At 51.9% G+C, this 19,467-nt stretch overlaps 1 protein-coding gene across 5 annotated transcripts in view; it reads left to right on the forward strand.

Moving 5' to 3' along the window:
- Positions 1–16,022, forward strand: part of gatad2ab (GATA zinc finger domain containing 2Ab) — a 35,449-nt gene extending 19,427 nt beyond the window's left edge. For 2 of the 5 annotated variants that reach the window (XM_069186175.1, XM_069186176.1), the window contains exons 2-11: positions 1,439–1,715; positions 5,726–5,852; positions 7,404–7,538; positions 8,124–8,210; positions 8,465–8,596; positions 9,082–9,282; positions 10,018–10,300; positions 11,390–11,799; positions 13,350–13,587; positions 15,794–16,022. In XM_069186175.1, coding sequence (XP_069042276.1) covers positions 1,447–1,715; positions 5,726–5,852; positions 7,404–7,538; positions 8,124–8,210; positions 8,465–8,596; positions 9,082–9,282; positions 10,018–10,300; positions 11,390–11,799; positions 13,350–13,587; positions 15,794–15,927 — 2,016 coding nt within the window. In that variant the 5' untranslated portion in view covers positions 1,439–1,446 and the 3' untranslated portion in view covers positions 15,928–16,022. The remainder of the gene's footprint in view (positions 1–1,438; positions 1,716–5,725; positions 5,853–7,403; positions 7,539–8,123; positions 8,211–8,464; positions 8,597–9,081; positions 9,283–10,017; positions 10,301–11,389; positions 11,800–13,349; positions 13,588–15,793) is intronic. The other 3 variants (XM_069186179.1, XM_069186177.1, XM_069186178.1) reach the window with 3 other exon arrangements.
- Positions 16,023–19,467: the final 3,445 nt, after the last annotated feature.

Genomic DNA, 19,467 nt, shown 5'->3' on the forward strand with positions numbered 1-19,467 from the left:
TCTTGCACTTCCTGAGAGAAGAAAATGGCGCAGGTGCCCCGGTGGTGATTGGCTGGGGACCTGGGCTGACCTCCTGGTCGGGTGGTAGGCCCTTTTCGTTTTTTCTTTCACCCTAATGCGCTACTGGCTTCTTGAGCCTCCTTGGTTCGCGTTCACACGCGGGTGTATTTTCCAAATGGCAGCTTTGCTCTCATTGCCAGGCGAAGAGAAATCTTCCCTTACAAATACACAGTATAAGGAGCTCGTGTTGGAGTTGGGGGCGTCGGCGAGGCAGTCTGAAGTTTTTTGGGACAGTTGCAGTCAACAGTACATCTCTCCCCCTGTTTTCCCAGCACCAGTGGCCATCCACCAGTCCCTGTCCTCAAGGGCCATGAGCAGGTCTTCTCTGTCCAAACTACACGGGTTCATGTGTAAAAAACAGGTTTAAAACCATTTAAGCCTAAATTCTTCCTATGATCGTTGTCCTAAGGTCTTAAGCTTCTCAAGGTTTAAACAGGTGTAGCCAGTCTGCTTGCTTAAGACTCTGGGGCGGGTTTTAGGAACTCTCCTAAGCAATTCGTAACTGATGTGTGAAGTGTGGGTCTTTCTTTAAACTGGGGCGCTCGCGGTGCGTGCGTTCAGTCATGGGAAGGGGAATTGTCACTTGGGGCCTACTACTACAGCTGGCCGTTCGAAGGTGGAATTTGGGGGAACCGTAAGCAAAACCCAATGGCTGAACTCCAGAAGTCTCTCTCCTGGAGAGGGCCATGTTGGGCTCAGGTCACCTGCTTGTAATCTTCGGAGCACGGGCTCCTCCTTGGAAAACTGTGGTTCACTGGGCTGAATACAGGTGTGCAGCTGTGCACGTACCTAGGATGTGTCAATTCATACAGAGAACATTTCTGGACATACAACTTGACGGTCTGTGAGCAAATCCTGAGTCTCTAGATAAAGGTCTTAGCTGCACATGGGCGCCAGAGTTCAGCGTCCCTGTTGTATCCAGGAAGGGATTGAAAGGGTTAACGCCGGCAGAACTGAGTGATTGCACATCAGTGTCCAAGAAGGACTAGTCGATACACAGAACTTTGCACGTCAAGGTTTCTGTCCTAGTGTAAAAGTTAAGTGTCACTTTTTGAAATGCTAATTCACCTTTTATTTATTTATGGATGTCTCCACATCCACACTTCCGCAACATTTACACAGCGGGGTATTTTACTGGAGTGATCCGAGCGAGGCACCTTGCACGAGAGGAACGGATTTGAACCTGCAACCTCTCACTTGTGCATAGTGCACAGCCTAGGCCACTCCCCCGCACTGCTGCTGGGGAAATTTCACTGCGTTTTCTGTAGTGCACCAGATGGGTCTGCATGGAGGTGGAATGAGAGGGCGGCGAGCGCCGTGCAGTTGATTTCCCCCCGACTAACGCCTCTGTCTGTCTGTCGGCCCCCCCGCCCACCAGGTGCCACGATGTCGGAGGAGGCGGTGCGCCAGACGCGCAGTCAGAAGAGGGCGCTGGAACGGGACGCCCTGCCCGCCGAGCTGGAGACCAAGAAGGTCAAGCTGGAGAAGGGGGAGCTGGTGAAGAGCGAGCCGGGGGCCGGGGCGGACGGGGGCAAGGCCAAGCCGGAGCCCGGGGGCAAAGTGCCGAGCCTCCTGAAGGCTGGAGAGGTCAAGGCCATCATCAAGGTGGAGGTGCAGACCGGGGACGAGCCGGTGGACATGAGCACGTCGAAGGGGTGAGCCTTGCCCGGGTCGCCGTCTCTCTGCCCTCCCTCTGCCTGGGGCTTTGGCGGGGAGGGGGGGGGGGGGCATCACCTTTCTTTTCTGACCACGGGCTGACTGTGCATGATATTCAGCTGACCTCTGGTCGCTGTTCCCCGGGGGTCGGTGGTTTGGCCACTTCAGCTGAGCAAGGCCCATCGCCCCCCTGTAGATACGACGCAGGTTCCGTCCTGACTTCGTCTTTGCTCGATATTAATTGGCTTGAACCCCCAATAAGACAATACGGGCCCACTAATTGCTTTGAACCCAGAGGACCCCCCTCCTTTCCAGAGGAGGGTCTGATCCCTTCACGTGAGGAGCGAACGTGTCCGGGGCAACACGCCGTTCACAGCCAGGTGTTTTTTTTCCTGCGATGCAGCACTGGAAATCCTTCTTGAGGCGCATGCGGTGAACACCGAGGGGCTTTCGGCAAGGCGGTGGGGAAATTGAGGTCCTGGCGAGCGGAGGCTGTGCCTGTCGGGCTATACCCCCGATGCCAGTCTGGGGACGCACGCGTAGGCCCGAGAGAGCGAACTGTCCAGTATTGATGCTTTGCTCCTCAGAGCACGTTTTTTACTTCATCCAGTACAGGTCTTGTGAATAACCTTGCTGCAGGTTTTTCATAGACTTGGAAACGGGGAAAATACTGGCTAGTAGAGCCAGTGTTTCTATTCTGGCTGTTCTCTACTGGCTTATTAAATCTTCGTGCTGCTGCATCTCGGAAACCATTTGCCAGCCTAAGGCAACAAAACCAGAGGACTCAAAGGAGCACCAGGAATGGCAGAGGGCCGACCACAGAGGGAAAGACAGTCGTTATGAATGATGGGGCAGTCCGAGTAGAGACGGCAGGTTCCCCCTGTGTTCGCGTGGGGTTCCTCCCACAGTCCGAAAACGTCAGGGGAGACCTCTGGCCCTGCACACAGGACGAGTGTGGGCTGGTGTCCTGTCCAGGGGGCACCCCAGACAGCCCCAGTGAAGCATGGGGTTGGCCAGTGCGCTTGTGGGACTGCATGTTTGCCGAGGAAGCAGGCATTTGCCTTGAATACAAGCAGGTTCTGAACCGCTGTGCACCTCCCCAACATGCCGGTGTGCAGCCAGCGTACAGGAAAAAAGTTTGGGTTGTTAAGAGGCTAATGAAAGGCTTACAAAGAGGCTTTGGCCCAAACAGAGTTGTTTTATGAACATTGGAGGCCATGTGGGGCTACACCAGGGGTGCAGAGAGGCAGAAGATTTATCTTTCCCTCCACCCAAGCTCTTTATCACCTGATTGATCTCATCGTTTTTTGAGGGCTTTTCTGGTGGTTATAGTGTCGCACTGGTGAGCATTGCTGCCTCGCAGCGCAGGGGGCCCTGGGTGCAGTTCTGGACCTGGGGCGCTGTCTGTGTGGAGTTTGCATGTTCTCCCTGAGTTTGTGTGGGCTTCCTCCAGGTGCTCCGGCTTCCTCCCGCAGTCCAAAGACGTGCTGGCAGGTTGATGTGTTTTTGATCAGGCGTGTACAAAACAGTCTCCCTCACACCGTTTTTTACACTTGTATTTCCCACACGCATCACTAGATAGGTTTTTGATCTAGAAGTAGTCGTATCTGTGAAGTAAGTCCTGAGAAGCCGCACGATGGAGTGTAAAGAAATGGCTCTTGGGAAAGAAAGAGGGACTTTAGATCAGTCCTGGACAGCGTCCGGGACAGAAGTCCAAGGATTCCCTTTGCCATTGCTGGCCGGATTTTGATGTTTTAAATGATAAACGGCCCTCTGCAAGCGAGCTGATTTTCGGGTGCCTGGCGTACCTTTCTGTCGAGAAACTGTGCTGACAGCAGAGTGGGGCGAGACGAGAGGTTTTTTTAGGCCGGAGGGAGTAGTTGAGCCGACAGGCCTGGAGAGACTTGGAGGGAGAAAGAGTCGCGTCTGATTTTATTTATTTCCAGGGGTGAGAACAGGGGAGCTCTGGGTGGGGGAGAAAGTGACTGACTGAGGCAGGGGCAGATCGCTGCGTGAGGCGCTGTGGCACTGTGGCGTTTGCCTGTGTCGAACTGCGCCCGGCAAAGTGAGTGGGCACTTCACACAGGAAGTTTTGTTTTCTGAGTTTCTCTCTCTCTCTTTCTGTCTCTCGTCTCGGGCTGCTTGGCCCCCTTTTCAACTTTTGGAAGACGGCAGCCCACGTCAAGCTAGGCTCTCCATTTTCCTCTACACCTGAACCCTGCCTCCCTTCACAAAATGAAGGCTATGTGTCACAAACCGGTTCCAGCCGGCCGTTGCCATGGTTTCCACATTGGAAGGAACAGTTAGGGGAGGGGGGGGGGTGCGTGTGTGTCACATGACTGTGGAGGGAAATGGCTGGGTCATGTGACCCTTTTGGTAGGGTGATTAATATACAGGAAGTGATTTGTTAGCTCTAAAGATACTGTCTGCAGTTACTTGAAGAAAATATATTTCTGATTAGAGTTACTCCGGTTCTCCTGTCCCTGCACTAACGCCACCCTTTGTCCACTCCTTAACCCCAGGCCTTTATTTTAAACTCTCAACTTTTTCCTGTTCATTTCCACTCCCAGCCCGACAGCAAAGGGTAAATGCGAAAGTCCCGGCCAAGAAGAGCACCTTCTGTTTTCCTACAGCTAAATCATTTTCTTGGCCCGGACCGGTGACCCAGAAGTTTTTTTGTTTTTAAACCAATCTCGCTGTTTGTTTTATAAAAAAAAAAGTTTCCTGGGAAAATATATGCTTCTGACATTGCATCGCCATTTATCTTTGAAAGTGTGCTGGTATAAATGAAAGGGAAGCATGGTTGTTATTTTGTTTTCGCTTTTGTCTCTGTTTTGCACGCTTGTGAGGCGATGGTGTTCCCCCTGTGCAGGGGGGGTGGGGGGGTGATCATGGTCCTCTTTTTGTGCCAGATAAGCGATCCTCTTGGATATGACCAGACACCCTGCAGAACTGAGGGGGAAATTGCAGATACACAAGACTTGAGAACAGCATGGAGTTTGAAGGGACAATAGACGTCCTGATCGGTCTTGATGGTGAAGTGGGCTGGGGGGGGAGTTCTGGGCTCGGCAGTGTGGAGGCGTCCTTGGCAATCACTGGGGTGGGGGGTTCTGGGGGGGCTAGGGTACCTGGGCACCTGGGGTGGGATGTCTCTGGGAGTCGCCCTGCTTGACACTCAACTCCGGTGGTCACTCGTTTTCCCCGAAGGCGGGCGGGGGGGGGGGGGGGGGAACCGTCTTCCTGATCTGGCTTGTCTGTCCCAGCTCTCCTCCTCCTCCCTTCCTTCCCGAGAGTGGCCAGGAGGCACGCTGCGGTCACCATAGCCTTCGACCCTGCCGTGGCAGGCCTTGTGCGTGCAGGGGGGGGGGCAGGGGGTGCTTGGCCACTTCCCCCCTCGCTCTTCGCAACTCCCAAAGCTACGGGCGCTTCCTGGCAGCGACAGCTGGGCCTGTGATACCAGCACTCTGTGTTTTTGGAGAACTATTGCCTCTGTGCTGGTGCACATGTGCTGTCCCTCCCCCCCTCTGTCCACCTTGCCAGACAGCCTGTATTGATCCGCGGTCAGAAGGCAGCGTGCTGATAACCCCGCCACACTCTTGGCGGTTGACCAGTTGCACTCTTGTTTGTGAAAAATGAGCGTTTGTTGCCCCCTTGTGGAGGTCCAGGGGAACTGCAGGAGCTCAGGCCCGACTGAGGCTGACTGGACCTGGAGAACAAGAAATACAGCCTTTTACAGTAGGAAACCTGGCAGTAAAAGGGAAGTTTTATCTGGTGCTGAAGAGCGATGGGTTTTCTCAGCTTTTCTCCATCACTTTTGTTTTTTAAAGAGGTGGTTTCATTTTCTACAAACAACTTTTTTTTCTTTAAGATGTCACACACATGGTATGAACTTTCAAACGCAGGGCTAGTTTCCAGTTCAATGCAAAATGTGAACCCAAAACCCTTTAAAGGTTTTTCTTGTGTTGGTTATATTGTTAGACATGGCTTTTTTTTTTCGTTCTTTTAACAGTGACATTAAGAAAGAGAAGCGGCCTCCTTCTCCCGATATCATCGTGTTGTCGGACAACGAGCCTTCCAGTCCGCGCATGAACGGCCTGAGTAGGTGTTTGAAGGAGACCAACACGGCGGCCCTCATGGTAACTCTCATCCTCACCCTGTTGAACTGTGCTGTGCTGCGTTCCTGCAACATCTGAAGCCGTGGTGTCCTGCAGCAGAATCGCTCCATTGCCAGGAGCCGGGCTTCTGTTGTTGAATTCCATCCCCACAAGCACATTTTTATTAATTAATCACATAATGATTAAGAAATGTGTTGCAAGTCTCCATTGCAGTGGATTACATTTTCTAATTTTTGGAAGACTGGTCACAGTTTTTTTCTGAAAACATCCTGTGCTGGTGCATGAAGAAAGCACGAGTTGGGAACAAGCTCCCAACGTTGTTAATAATTCCTCACACTTATATAGCGCTTTTCTGGACCCTCCACTCAAAGTGCTTTACAAGTAATAGGAACTCCGCTCCACCACCACCAGTGTGCAGCCCCACCTCGATGATGCACTGGCAGCCAGAGTGCGCCAGTCCACTCTCAGGAGCTCTCAGTGGGGAGGAGAGCAGAGTGATGAAGCCAGTTCAGAGATGGGAATTATTGGGAGGCCATGATTAGTAAAGGCCAGGGGGATATTTGGCCAGGACACCTACTCCTTTTGAGAAACGCCCTGGGATGTTTAATAACCACAGAGAGTCAGGACCTTGGTTTTATGTTTCATCTGAAAGACAGTGCCTTTTTACAGTATAGTGATCCCCTCACTATACTGGGGCATAAGGACCCACACTGACCACAGCACCCCCTACTGGTCCCTTTTCCAGCAGCAGTCTTAGCTTTCCCAGGAGGTCTCCCATCTAAGTACTGGCCAGGCTCACACCTGCTGAGCTTCAGTGGGCTGCCAGCTGTGAGCTGCAGGGTGATATGGCTGCTGACATTGTTGTTCAAGCAGATACCCTGTCTACTTTCTAATAACATCAGGATGCGTAACTTGGCTAGCTTCTAACTACCAAACAGGCTTGGTTGGGCATAATGGCCTCCTTTCGGTGGTAACTATTCTTAAGTCCTTACTGAAGATGCTGTTTTATCGACACTTTTACTCACAGTTCTGGCTAGCAGCAATGGATGCAACATCACTTTTGTTTTTGCTAGTAATCTTGTGATTACGATGCATGATTTTTGATTGAAGTATGTAGCAGGTGGGCGGCGCGCTAGTGGAATGGTCAGCACTGCTGCCTCACAGCGCTGGGGCTCCTGGGTTCAAACCTGGGTTCTGTCTGTGTGGAGTTTGCATGTTCTCCATGCCTTCGCTCCTGGTGCTGTGGTTTCCTCCCACTGTCCAAGGACATGCTGGTGGGTTAATTGGCTTCTGGGGAAACTGTGTGCGCGCCACAGAGTGGTGTCCCATCCAGCCTTGCGCCTGTTGCTTGCTGGGATAGGCTCCAGCTCCCCCACAACCCTGAACTGGGTACAGAGGTGAGAAAAGGATCTGTAGAGCACATTCATCCAGCGCGAGCTGCAACATTCACAGACTTTTACACAAGGCCAAACACAGCGTCGCTGCTGGAAACGGCATCCCGGACTGGTTCTTCTCCGGCGAATTGGTCTTTTCCTGGGGCGCCGTCACAGCCTTTCCCTCCCCCCCCCGCAGAAGAGCAGCCCGGAGGAGCGGGAGCGCATCATCAAACAGCTGAAGGAGGAGCTGAGGCTCGAGGAGGCCAAGCTGGTGCTGCTGAAGAAGCTGCGGCAGAGCCAGATCCAGAAGGAGACTTCCTCCACGCAGAAGGTACCTCCTCCTCCTCCGTCCCCCCCTTCCACAGCTCCGGGCTGGAAGGTTTCCTGCTCAATTCCTTCGCAGACGGGCTGGAAGGACCTGCCCTTGCTCCGTCCCAGTTCTGAGGCGTTAAACCGAGGCTTCCCCCTGGGTAGGAAATGAGGTCGTCACGGTCTGCGTACCAGTTGGCAGAGCTGGGTAGACTGGTGCATTTCTGGATGACTTCCTCTCCCAAGATTTAATCAGCAGTGTCTTCAGTGGGCCCTTGAACCCATTACCCCCTGGTCCTGTGTCTGTGACTAACTGACTACTCTGTCACAGTTAACTGACTCCTTAGATGTTGGGTGATCAGTGTTATCATTTTTTTTTTATTAATTTCCGTGAAGGTGGCGTCTTGCAGCGCTCGTTGTCTTTTGTAAAGCACCTTAGTTTTAGAGTGCAAACAACAAGCAATTTTTTGTTCTTGCAATTTAAAAGTAAAAAAAAAAAAGTGAGGTTGTTTGTATTCTGATGTTCACCGTGCCTGCTAGTCATAGTAGCTGGAGCATTGTAGCAGACTGTTCAACTCCTTTCTCTCTCTCTCTCTCCCCCTCCTAGCCCACCGGCTCATCTGGTTCTGTGGCCACACCGCCCCCTCTGGTCAGGGGCAGCCAGAGTATCGCTGCAGGCAAGGGAGCTCTGCAGGTGAGAGCAATTCTGCGCAGCGCCAACACTGCAGTACCCAGAATGCAATAATAGTATTTCCCTGAATGCACTTGGAGGTGCCCACACAAACGAAACTTAAAACATAGGATGAGCATTAGTGCAAGCTGAATAATGACCACTGCACTGCACAGCCAGAGTGTGTTACAGCAGCACCACAGCTCGCAAAAATAACGTCTCCTGAAGGCGCTTGACGTGACGTTAAAAAGTCGGCATCCTCTCCCTGTCCCGTCCAGGTGTCCTCGGGCCGGAGTTCAGGCACGGTCATCCCCCCTCCGCTGGTGCGGGGCGGACAGCAGGTCTCCTCCAAGCTGGGCTCCCAGCAGAACGCACAGATCGTCATGCCTCCCCTGGTCAGGGGCGCCCAGGTCAGCACTGCCTCTGCGCCATCTGTGCGCTCGGTAAAACCCGTCCATGATCTCAGGCACTCGAGTGCGTGTTTCAGTAGTAGTCAAGGTTCTGTACAGCTCAGTCCGACAAAGGAAGTTACATGATCCTCAGGCTTTTAAAAGTGGTACCCATCATGTCTGATCCTGCAGAGCCACTGGGGGGTTAGGCTTCTCTTTCTGGCAGGGCTCCTTAACGACTTGATTGAGTCGACTGTTGACTTCTTTGGTGTTAATGACATAGTGTGCAAGTCTTTATGACTGAAGCTTGCAGGATTGTCGCTCTCTGGGCCCCCGGAGTGGTTGTTGGGTGTTTTAAATTAATCTCGATTTGGCTCGTTTCCGAATCAGCTGGGAGATTAATAATCTGCCCTGTGCCTTTCTTCTTTATCTGTCTCTGTCCCGGCCTGGTCCTGTCCTCCCATCTGTTCCTCCTCCTCCCTGGCCTGCCTGTCCCACCACATCAGCCCATCTCTGTGTCTTCCCAGCAGATCCACAGCCTGCGGCAGCAGCAGCAGCAGCACTCGGGCTCGGGGCCTCCCCCCTTGCTCCTGGCGCCCCGGGCCTCCGTCCCCAACGTGCAGATCCAGGGCCAGAGGATCATCCAGCAGGGGCTGATCCGCGTGGCCAACGTGCCCAACACCAGCCTGCTGGTCAACATCCCACAGGTGCGCCGGCGCTGGCCGCCCACGTGCTGCTCGTCTCCCCTCTAATCGTCATCAGCACAGTTGTCTGGGATGAGCAATGGGGGGTCACGCAGAGTCTTGCACACACAGACCATCTCGCCCCATCTGCAGTGCCTTTTACACCCGCGCTATAAACATCAGACTCCCCTCGAAATCCATCAGCATCGGGCGCGAGGCTGAGCTGCTGGCCGATTGTGTTTTTCCGTGGGTTGGCTTTGTACTCGGACGTGGGTTCAGAAGCACGCGTTCACGGCGGCGGTTTCGCAGTGGGCCGATTGAGATGACCACGGTTCGGGGGGGGGAGTGTGCTGGATCTGAATGGGTGGCAGGTCGTGGAGAGACGATGAGAGGGGTCGCTTACGACTGTGCAGCACTTGGAACGGCGTTTGCAGATACCCCCCCCCTTTGAGCTGGGCCCAGCGTGTCAATGCCTCTGGGAGCCCAGATGGTTTCTCAGTCAAGAAGCCCAAGTAACTAGAAGTTACAAATTCCACGATGGACATTGATCTGTCAAAGCGCTCGAACAAGTGACTTGCTGTTTGTTGTCAGCTGAATGCAGGAGAAGGGGTTGGTGACTGAATGCACCTTCTGCCAGGGGGCTTGGAAGACTAGCAAGGGTTTTCGCCCCGGTGTGCATTCAGTCTCAGCCCTTCAGAAGCCTTTTTTGAGAGAGTAACCTGCCCTCCTCACTCTCTCTCTCTCTCTCCCTGACCTCAGGCCTCCCCGACCAACTTGAAGAGCTCCTCAGTGACCTCGCAGGCGGGGCTGGCAGGCAGCGGCCTGTCCTCCGCGGTGAACGCCAACGACTCCCCGGCCAGCCGCCAGGCCGCCGCCAAGCTGGCGCTCCGCAAGCAGCTGGAGAAGACCCTGCTGGAGATCCCGCCCCCCAAGCCCCCCGCCCCCGAGCTCAACTTCCTGCCCTCGGCCGCCAACAACGAGTTCATCTACCTGGTGGGGCTGGAGGAGGTGGTGCAGAACCTGCTGGACACGCAGGGCAAGGGTGGGTGCAGGCCATCGCTGAGCCTGGGGAGGGCGTGGCCGGGGGGGGCAGGTATAGTGAAGTGGGGAGGTGGGCAGGTGGATAGGTGAGCAGGTATAGTAAAGTGGGGAGGTGGGCAAGTGACCTGGCACAGTTAAAAGCAGGGACTGTTTGCCCATCGTGGCGCATCCATCTGAGAGAAAGTCCCGAGCAGGAGATTGAGGTCCTTGTTATTTATCACCCTGCAGCTCACCACTGGCAGCACACTGAAGCCCAGCAGGTGTGAGCCTGGTCAGTACCTGGATGGGAGACTCCTGGGAAAAACTAAGATTGCTACTGGAAGGTGTTAGTGGGACCAGTAGGGGGTGCTCTGACCCTGCAGTCTGTGTGGGTCCTAATGCCCCAGTATAGTGATGGGAACACTATACTATAATACTATACCGTAGACTATCCTGAGATATAAAACTGAGGACCTGACTCTCGGCGGTCATTAAAAATCCCAGGGACTTTCTTGAATTTTTCACATTTGGCCATTGACCTGACCAAATGTCCCCCTGGCCTTTACCCGTCATGGCCTCCTAATAACCCCCCTCTCTGAACTGGCTTCATCACTCTGCTCTCCTCCCCACTGAGAGCTGGTGTGTGGGGAGAGGACTGGCGCATCATCCAGGTGGGGCTGCACACTGGTGGGGGTGGGGGGGATCCCCATGACCTGTAAAGCCCTCTGAGTGGAGGGTCCAGAGTGGAGAGTTGTTATTCTCTAGTTTCTCCTCCTTGCCGTTGGAATACGCCCCCCAGATGTTCACCCTCCACCCGAGCCTCCAGGCCTTCCGGCCTCTTCTGTCTTTTGCTCTCCCTCTTGCCCAGCACCCCTTTCCCTCTCGGTCCAGCTCCCTTGTCCCCCCGGAGAGAGGCTTCGCCACGAGGGGCTCCTGTCTTCCTGCACAGCTGCTCAGATCTGTGAGCCCCTGACACAGCCCCCTGCTCTTCCCTCGTCTCTCGTTAGTGGAGTGTCCAGGAAAGCGCTATACGAGCACAAGCACGGCACATTTTCTTATCCCCCCTGTTGCACTCGGCTGACGAGCTTTCTTTTTTGTCTTCCCCTTGCAGGGAAGCAAGGCGTGCCGATGGCGGTCGTGGCCCCGGTGCTCAAGGACCCCTACACCTGCGCCCAGTGCAAGACGGACTTCACGTGCCGCTGGAGGCAGGAGAAGAGCGGCACCATCATGTGCGAGCACTGCATGACCTCCAACCAGAAGAAGGCGCTCAAGGCCGAGCACACGAACCGGCTGAAGGCGGCCTTCGTCAAGGCGCTGCAGCAGGAGCAGGAGATCGAGCAGCGGATCCTGCAGCAGCAGGCCGCCTCCGGCCCCGGCACGCCCTCCGCGGGCGCCGGCTCCGCCGGGAAGGGCGGCGAGCCGCAGGCGCTGGTGACCCAGCCGATGAAGCAGGCCCGGCCCGCCGCGCTGACTCACAGCCGGGGGGCGCCCATCTCGCGCCACCACTCCAGCATCAAACAGGTGCGCTGGGGGGGGGCGGGCGCTCGGCATCCTGGGAAACACCGCCCGTGAAACCACAGCTACACATCATGGAAGCTGTTGGGGGGCTAGTGTCGAAATTTTAGTGCACTTTTTTGGGGATACCTGTCGGGGTTTGCTGCTGCTCTGGAGTTCCTGGCTGTGTCATGTGTGCCGGGACAGTGGAGATGCATCTGTACGCTATTGGCAATATGTTTTCCACATTCCATGCTCATGACACAAATGGCCGAGATTTCCGAAGTAGCCAGGACCACCCACGGTCAGCTGTGCGATTTGGGGGATCATGCATCACGGATCCGTGGAATTCGTACATCGCTCCTCTTAAGACAAAACATTGGCAAACCCACTTTTTTTTATCAATACTGGAACAAGTTAAATTTTAGGCTGTAGCTGGATCTCCATGTTCTGGAGCTGGGAGGTGCTGCCCTCAGAACAGTCTTTAGGTCTGTTGCTCGCGAGTGTCCAGTCATGGTTCTAGAGGGCCAGTGTGTCTGCAGGCAAGAGACAGCGGTTTTCCAGGACCAGGATTGTCCATCCTTAATATAGCGCCTTTAATGGCACATCCTCTCAAGGCACTTTACAGATGCACAGTAAACTTTAGAACGCATAATGTTACTCCTCATTCCTGCCTGATGTTTTTATCCAAAGAGACATACATTGGCACCCTAGCTGGGGTTTTTTGGAACAAGTCAGGGGGAGTATCTCGCTCAAGGGTACAACCTGGTGCGATTCGAACCCGCAACCTTCCCTTTGCAATTCGAGACCCCTGACTGCTGCTCCACACTGCTTGCCCTTAATTAGCATTAATACCGTAAATGAAACCAAAGGCCCATTTGTAAGGTCAGAAGGATTGGAACGACCAGATTTGAAAGTGCTGATTGACTTGCGACATCTGATGTGGGCTGGGAGATCGTTCTGCGGCTTCGGAGCAACAGACTCAGAGGCAGCATCTCCCAAAGAGCTCAAACAATAGGAAGGTGTCCAGGGAGATAATAGTTCACCAATGTCATTGGGAGCCAGATGGCTCAGGCCCTTGAACAACAGTATTTTGAAATCCAGTGGTAGCCAGTGCAGGGAAGCTAAAACTTGGGAGAGACGCTCGTGCCTCTATGCTTTTAGTTAAGGTGCAGTGTTACACAAAGGGGAACCACAAGTGAAGATGCAACCCCCTGGAGGCTCGTTTGGAACTGCGGGGGCATTGCAATCCATCCGTTTTCCCAGCAAGCTACGGGCACAAAGTGGGGTACCCCCTGGACAGGACAGCAGTCTATCACAGGGTACACACACACAGAGAAGAACACACACACACACACTTGCACCAGGAATAATTTCCCCAGAAGCCCATTAACCCCCCAGCATGTCTTTGCACTGTGGGAGGAAACCCGAGCCCCCGGAGGAAACCCCCCGCAAGCACAGGGAGAACCTGCAAGCCGACCACTGCGCTGCCATGCCTCCTCCTCCTCCTCTGCAGAGGTCTGTTGTGGATTGTTGTTGTTGTGGGGGTTGACGTGGGCTTGTGTTCTGCCGCGCAGAGCCCCGGCCAGCTGTCCCGGAGCGTGCCGCAGGCAGGGACGCGGGGAGTGCTCCACACGTTCTCGCAGTCCTCGCAGCTCCAGAGCGCCGCCGCCGCCGCCGCCGCGCTGGTCACCAGGCCAGGTAAGCACGCCATGCGTCCCGGGAACAAAGCGAGCAGCAGCGGCAGCAGCAGCAGCGGCCGCAACAGCAGCCCCGCAGCCAGTGCCTGGAGGAAGCAGAGCGCCGTGAGCCCAGGTAGATCCCGCCCGCCCACTGCCGAAACACCGCGCCTCTCTCTCCCCCCCTCCCCCCTCCTTCCTCGCCTCACTGGGGACGGCCTGCCGTGTGCTTCACTTCAGGAGTCCCTGAAGGGGGTCCCCCCCCCCATTTACCAGTCTGGAAAAGAAACACCCAATTTAAAAGAAGATTTCAATCCAGGATTCGCCTCTAAATTCTATCATAAATGCAGCTCAGTCACCTTGACCATCTCAATGCCCCGTAATTAAAGTGGACAAAAGCCCTCTAGCAGAATTACGCCGGTATAATTCGGGGTTTTGGATGAGCCGCTTTGGTTCCGATACCTGGAAGTGATCGCCTTTTAGGATGGTTAACTTTTCCGCGCCGTAAAGGAAAATTGATTTTCCCATCAAAATTTCCGATCCGAGTCCCAAAACCTGAATGAACGCAGAAACATTGGGCCTGCCGTCCTCGCTGCCTTGCTGGGATTCTCCCAACTCTTGCACCTGAAACACTGATTTGTGTCTGGGACTGGGGGGTGGCAGGGCTAGCAGTTTTCCTGCCCAGTTTTAGCGATAAAAGAAAATTACGTTTCTGGAGGGAATAAACGCTATTCAAAAATTTCCTCTTTTGCCGATCAAATTTAAACGCTCCCCGTTCTGGATATACCGTAGAGGAAAATACCAGCCTCTTGCGTTTTGGGGATGAAGGTTTGGGGAATTGCTTCCCAGTCTGACACAACCTCGGTTTCCTTTGAAAGAGTCCCTCCTCTCTCTCTCTCTGCTGGTGGTGGGTAGAACTTTTGTTTTGGAGGGGGTGGGGGGCACTACAATTTTTCCTCTCCTTCAACATAATAAAAACACTAAGTTTGCTGTTGGTGAAAGCCATCATCAATGTAAAAGTCTGAGATCCTCTGGTATTATTTAAACTAATGTTGTGTGCTGCTCTCTGAAGTTGGGACTTCAGTATGTGTTGATTTCCTGTTATTGGGCATGTCGAGAAAAAGACATTTCACGCTGCTGGGAAACAAAACCGTCTAAATATCTTTCAGCACTGTGAAGCGGCAATAGTTGATTCAAATTTATTCCCATTACTCATAGCTACTGCTTGCTTTTAAACACCCCTTAATCTTGAAAGAAGTTCCTTTGAAGACACAGACGGAAGATGAAGAGATATGTTGAAATTTAAGTCTGCTGATTTTAATTAGGCAGACATCTGCATGTTCGTTTAACTCAGCAGTGATCATTTTGAAGGTTGCCATGGTGTGTTTAGTAATATTTGTGCACTTTTGCTACAGTGGTTTCCAAACCCTATTCTGCTTGTTACTGCTGTGGGCAGTGTGTTTACCCATAGTGTGCTATAGTTCAGGCTCTTTGCTTTCAAGGTTTATCTTACTAGCGAAGACTCCATTAAGTGAGAAGTATTCATTTCCCTTTGAAAACCCTTATGGCTTTTAAATAAAATAAAGTAGTTTTAAACATACTACTTGACATGCATCAGCCTTCTGTTGGTGCTTGTCTTGACATTTCATTTAACTGCTGCTGGAAGTGAACTCACAACCAGAAGAACATGCTCTGGGGTGAACAGGCTCAGGGATTGCCGATCGATCGCACCTGTAAACTCTGCTTCCCTCAGGGCGCCGATGATGCTGAACGCGGGGCGTCTGAGCATCTGACACGTGGCATGACAGCGCGGGCCCTGCTTTGTAACGAGCAGAATTTGTGATTTTAACTGGGGAAACGGAACTGGCTTATGGGGAATAGGTGTCGCAGGAGCCAGAATAAGCACTTAGCAAAGAGCTTCAGCTATGTTAAACATTCCTCTGGGGGGGGACATTCTGCTGGTCCCAAGTAGTCAAGCTGAGATAGGAAGAGGAAGAGTGAAAGCAAAAGTGCCGAGGTATCATTGGAAATTCACCATGGGGAGCTGTTTTGAAGATCATTTTCAGGAAGCATAAACTACCTTAAGGTAAACCTCCCTTCTCCTTTCACTGGGCCTGACTTCAGGGGCGAAGCACAAAGCTGCTGAGCTTGTTTCAGGAAATAGCCTTCAGTAAGGGGAAGGTTTTCTCCTGAAGGTGATGAGCAAGCCCGCGGCCAGGGTGCTCGTGTTTTTGGTAGAGGCCGTGCTGTGTGCCTCGGGGCCCGCGGGCGGGGGTGGGGTGGTGGTGGTAATTGTGGGGGTTGAACAGTGTGACTCAGCTGCCCGTGTCTTTGATTTGCAGGGGTCACCATGGCCTACGTCAACCCCAGCCTCTCCATGCACAAGTCCTCCTCTGCGGTCGATCGCCAGCGCGAGTATCTCCTGGACATGATCCCCTCCCGCTCCATCTCCCAGACAGCGCAAACATGGAAATAATGCAACTGCTCCCGATACTCTTATTAATAATCGCTAATAATCACCAGAGTAATAAAATAATAAGGATAACCAATCGATCGCTCCTGAAATCCATCCATCCTGTGACCACCGCCCCAAGCAAGAGGAAGGAGTCTTCGCTCTTCGTCTCTCTCTTTCCCGTTCTTTTGTCACTTGCTTGCCTGTTGCTTCAGCCTCCCCAGCCACAGTGTGGCGAGAGAGAGCGGTACACCTTTTTGCTGGGGAACAGTGCGACTTCAGTGGAACACCGCTTCAGAAGAGAAAGGGGTAACGGAACTCGAACCGATCTGATCCGCCATCGAAACAGCAGGACAGGACCTTCAGAATGGTCCTCAGTCCGTAGGCGCCAGCATTCGTCCTGCTGCCTTGAGTGGTGACCCCGTGGATGACCTTTCCCACAATCCCACTGGTGTCGGCTGGTGACACCCCTGAGATTCACAGACTGGACAGCAGGAGGGGGGAGGAGGGGGGGGTTTCTCTGCTGGAGAAGCAGGAGGATGGATATTAAAGGATGGGGGGAATGGCCTAGGGTTGTGATTGCTGGACTGCTTTGGTGGAATTGCTTCAGGTTTGCAGAAAAAAGGGCCATCCCATGTCTGCGGACACGGGCTCCTATGTTAGGCTGACAAAACTTGAACAAAAGAGGAGCAGGCTTGGTTTTCAGATGTGGAAAACTGCGGCTGAATGTTTTGAGTTTGTCCATAAAGAATTAGTTGGCATTTCTTACCGGTCTTGTCTGGTATTTTTTTTTTCTTTCCAAATTGGACTTCCACCTAATCTGAGGAGTAAAATTCTGTTCAGATTTAACTTTAAAAAGAAACTGGAGAGCTGTTTTACACATCTGCTTAGATGTCTTTTGCCTCCATGATTTTGAACTGTTTCTATTTTTTTATTTTTAAGTTAAGCAGAGGAGAAGCAAGCGCTAAATTGAAGACAAAAGAGAACATAGTTAAAAAATGATTAGAACAAACCAACACAATTTAAACTTTTGAACAGGGGGAACCTTTAGAAACAGATGGGGTTGCTCTAATGTCATAATTTACCCCTTTGTTTCAGTGTTTTTTTTAATTAGATTTGTTTTTGTAGCGTGCTTTTAACCAGCCAGTACAAAACAGGACAGAAGAAAATTGTGAGTTATGCTGACTTTTAGGCTATAATTTGTGTTTCCTAGGGGTTGTTTGTATTTTCCCTTAACATTTGAGATTTTCTTACATTTGTATTAAGGAACAGGTTACAGATTGACTGCCGGGGAGTTTAGTCAGTCTGTGTATTTGGCGCCGTTGTCAGCCCAAAGACTGGACAGCTTTCAGAATGTGTTTTTTTTTTTCCCCCATCCCCAGCAAAACAGGCCTTTCAGGTGAAATTGTGTTCCAACAGGAAAAAGGAAGGTGTATCCTATTATTGTTTTCTTGGCTCAGAGACATTTCACGTGCCTGCATCAGTCAAGTGGAAAGAGTGACCCTAGCGAACTGAGCAACGTGCACAGGTGTGACTTTTTTCTACAGGTATAGAACACAAGGAGATCAAACCAAGCCACAGCTGCATAAGGGGCAGTGGGGCGCAGTGAGCTCGTGCAGTTTTGGTTAGTTTTCTCTTAAAGGTGACGGGGGGGGGGCGGGGGGACCTCTGTCCTGCAGAATCCAGTCTTGCAGGAGGCCGAGGCGAGAGAGGAAAGATATTCACACTTGACACTCTCAGTGAAGTGCAAAGAATAAAGGCTGGGCTCTTCATCAAGGGGGGGGAAAAGGCTGTAGAGTTGAAGTGATCATTTCTGGGTGTTGTTTGCTATTCCTTTTTCCTTTGAGCGAAATGTATTTTTTCTCCCTCCCCCAATTTGTTTTTACGCCCCGTTTTCCTGTCCGCCTGTCGAAAAACCCACTCGCATTCCCCTTCCAGACATCGGGTCTTTCAGCCACAGACCTTGTTGTCGCGTCGCCCCCTGCAGAGTACCGGCACTGCAGAAGTGGCTCGTTGAAAGAAGGGGTTCCTAAGGGTCACCCCGAGTCCTACTGTCCCACAGGGGGGGGTCGCTTTTTTTAATCAAGAGGCCGCGAGCTCTTCGGTGTCCATACTCTCCACTCCGTTTCTTGTCCTGCACTGCTGTTGTAAATCCTGGATTAAAGGAGACAAAAAAAAGGTTTTGGAAGATTGGGGATTGTAGGACACTTTTTTGGGGGGGGGCAGTCTTGGTGTTGGATCTTTTGGTTTTTAGTTGCCTTGAATCGGTTTCAGGTAGGAAATTGTTTAATCCACCTTCATTATCATTATCCATTATTTAAGCCCTCTGCTTATACAGCAGTTAATCAGGAGATTCCCAGCCCCTCTCGAAGGCTTTATTCAGCAGCACGGGCTGTGCTGCTCTGATGCTGCCTGCTACTGTCTGACAACTAACACCATTCCGTTTCAGTGGGGTGCAGGCACTTCTTCACTGTGTTGTGCTCCCCCTAGTGGACTGTACAAATATGTTCCGATATGTTTGGTTTATTTTTCTCTTCCACTATCAAGTAATAATAAAGCTAATTTTAAACCCTTTTCATTTTTTGTGTGAATAATATCAGTGTTTAGAATATTTTTTTTAAATATATGGTAGTGTAGATTTTTATATATATAATCTATATATATAAAATTATTCAGGTTGTTTTCTTTTTACATGGCTGTATTAAAGCAAAAACTAGAATTCTGACTTGATTTTTGTTTTGTGTATGGTGGTTTTTCTGGAATGGTTAACTTCATTCCTGCCGGGGAAGGTTTTGGGTTTTTTTTTCCTGTTTGTGTAAAGGTTTGCTTTACAGGGGTGGAATGCTGGGGAAAAATGGTCTTTTTAGTGCCTTGCACTAAAACCCTGGCGGTATAAACATTTTTCTTGGGAGGGGGGGTGATAATCCCAGCGTATGTCTAGGCCTCTCCTAGTAGCTTGTTCAATTTAACACAGTTGCACACTGCAGGTTGTTTTCAGAACCTGGACTCAAACCCTGTTTCTGATCAACATGTTCCTGCTGTTTGTCGCAGGTTGTTTTGTGTGGGTCAAGTGTTTTCTAGGCAGTGGAAGAATCCTAATGTCAGTGCCTGCTTATCTCCATTCCGAGTTTCCCCAATTTCATACACACTTTCAGGTTCTTCATTTCCCCTTAAAAGATCATTTCGAATACAGATGTCTGAGTTTACTAAAGGAACTTTGCCTAAACTGTCTTGGAATTGCTGGGGTATTTCAACAGCCTGGCGAGGTAACTAGAAGCAGTTTACTTATTTATTGTTGCATCGTTTTATCCCAAAGCACTTCACCTATAGGTGGGGGGAATTGGCTATTCGTGGTTGTCGTCCTCCGCGAGATACCACATTGTGTAGCAGATCAGGGGTGGGAGTGAGAACCAGCTCCACCATCAGAGGGAGCCCAGAAGAGCCAGGACACTGTCGTTGATACACTCCGTATAAAAACCCGTCATGATCTTTAGTGACCAAGTAGTTGGGATTATGAGATCTCTGATGGACTGCTGCATCTCCTGCATGTCTGGAGTCAAAAGG

Source organism: Lepisosteus oculatus, chromosome 29, assembly GCF_040954835.1.
Source record: "Lepisosteus oculatus isolate fLepOcu1 chromosome 29, fLepOcu1.hap2, whole genome shotgun sequence".
Lineage (NCBI taxonomy): Eukaryota > Metazoa > Chordata > Actinopteri > Semionotiformes > Lepisosteidae > Lepisosteus > Lepisosteus oculatus.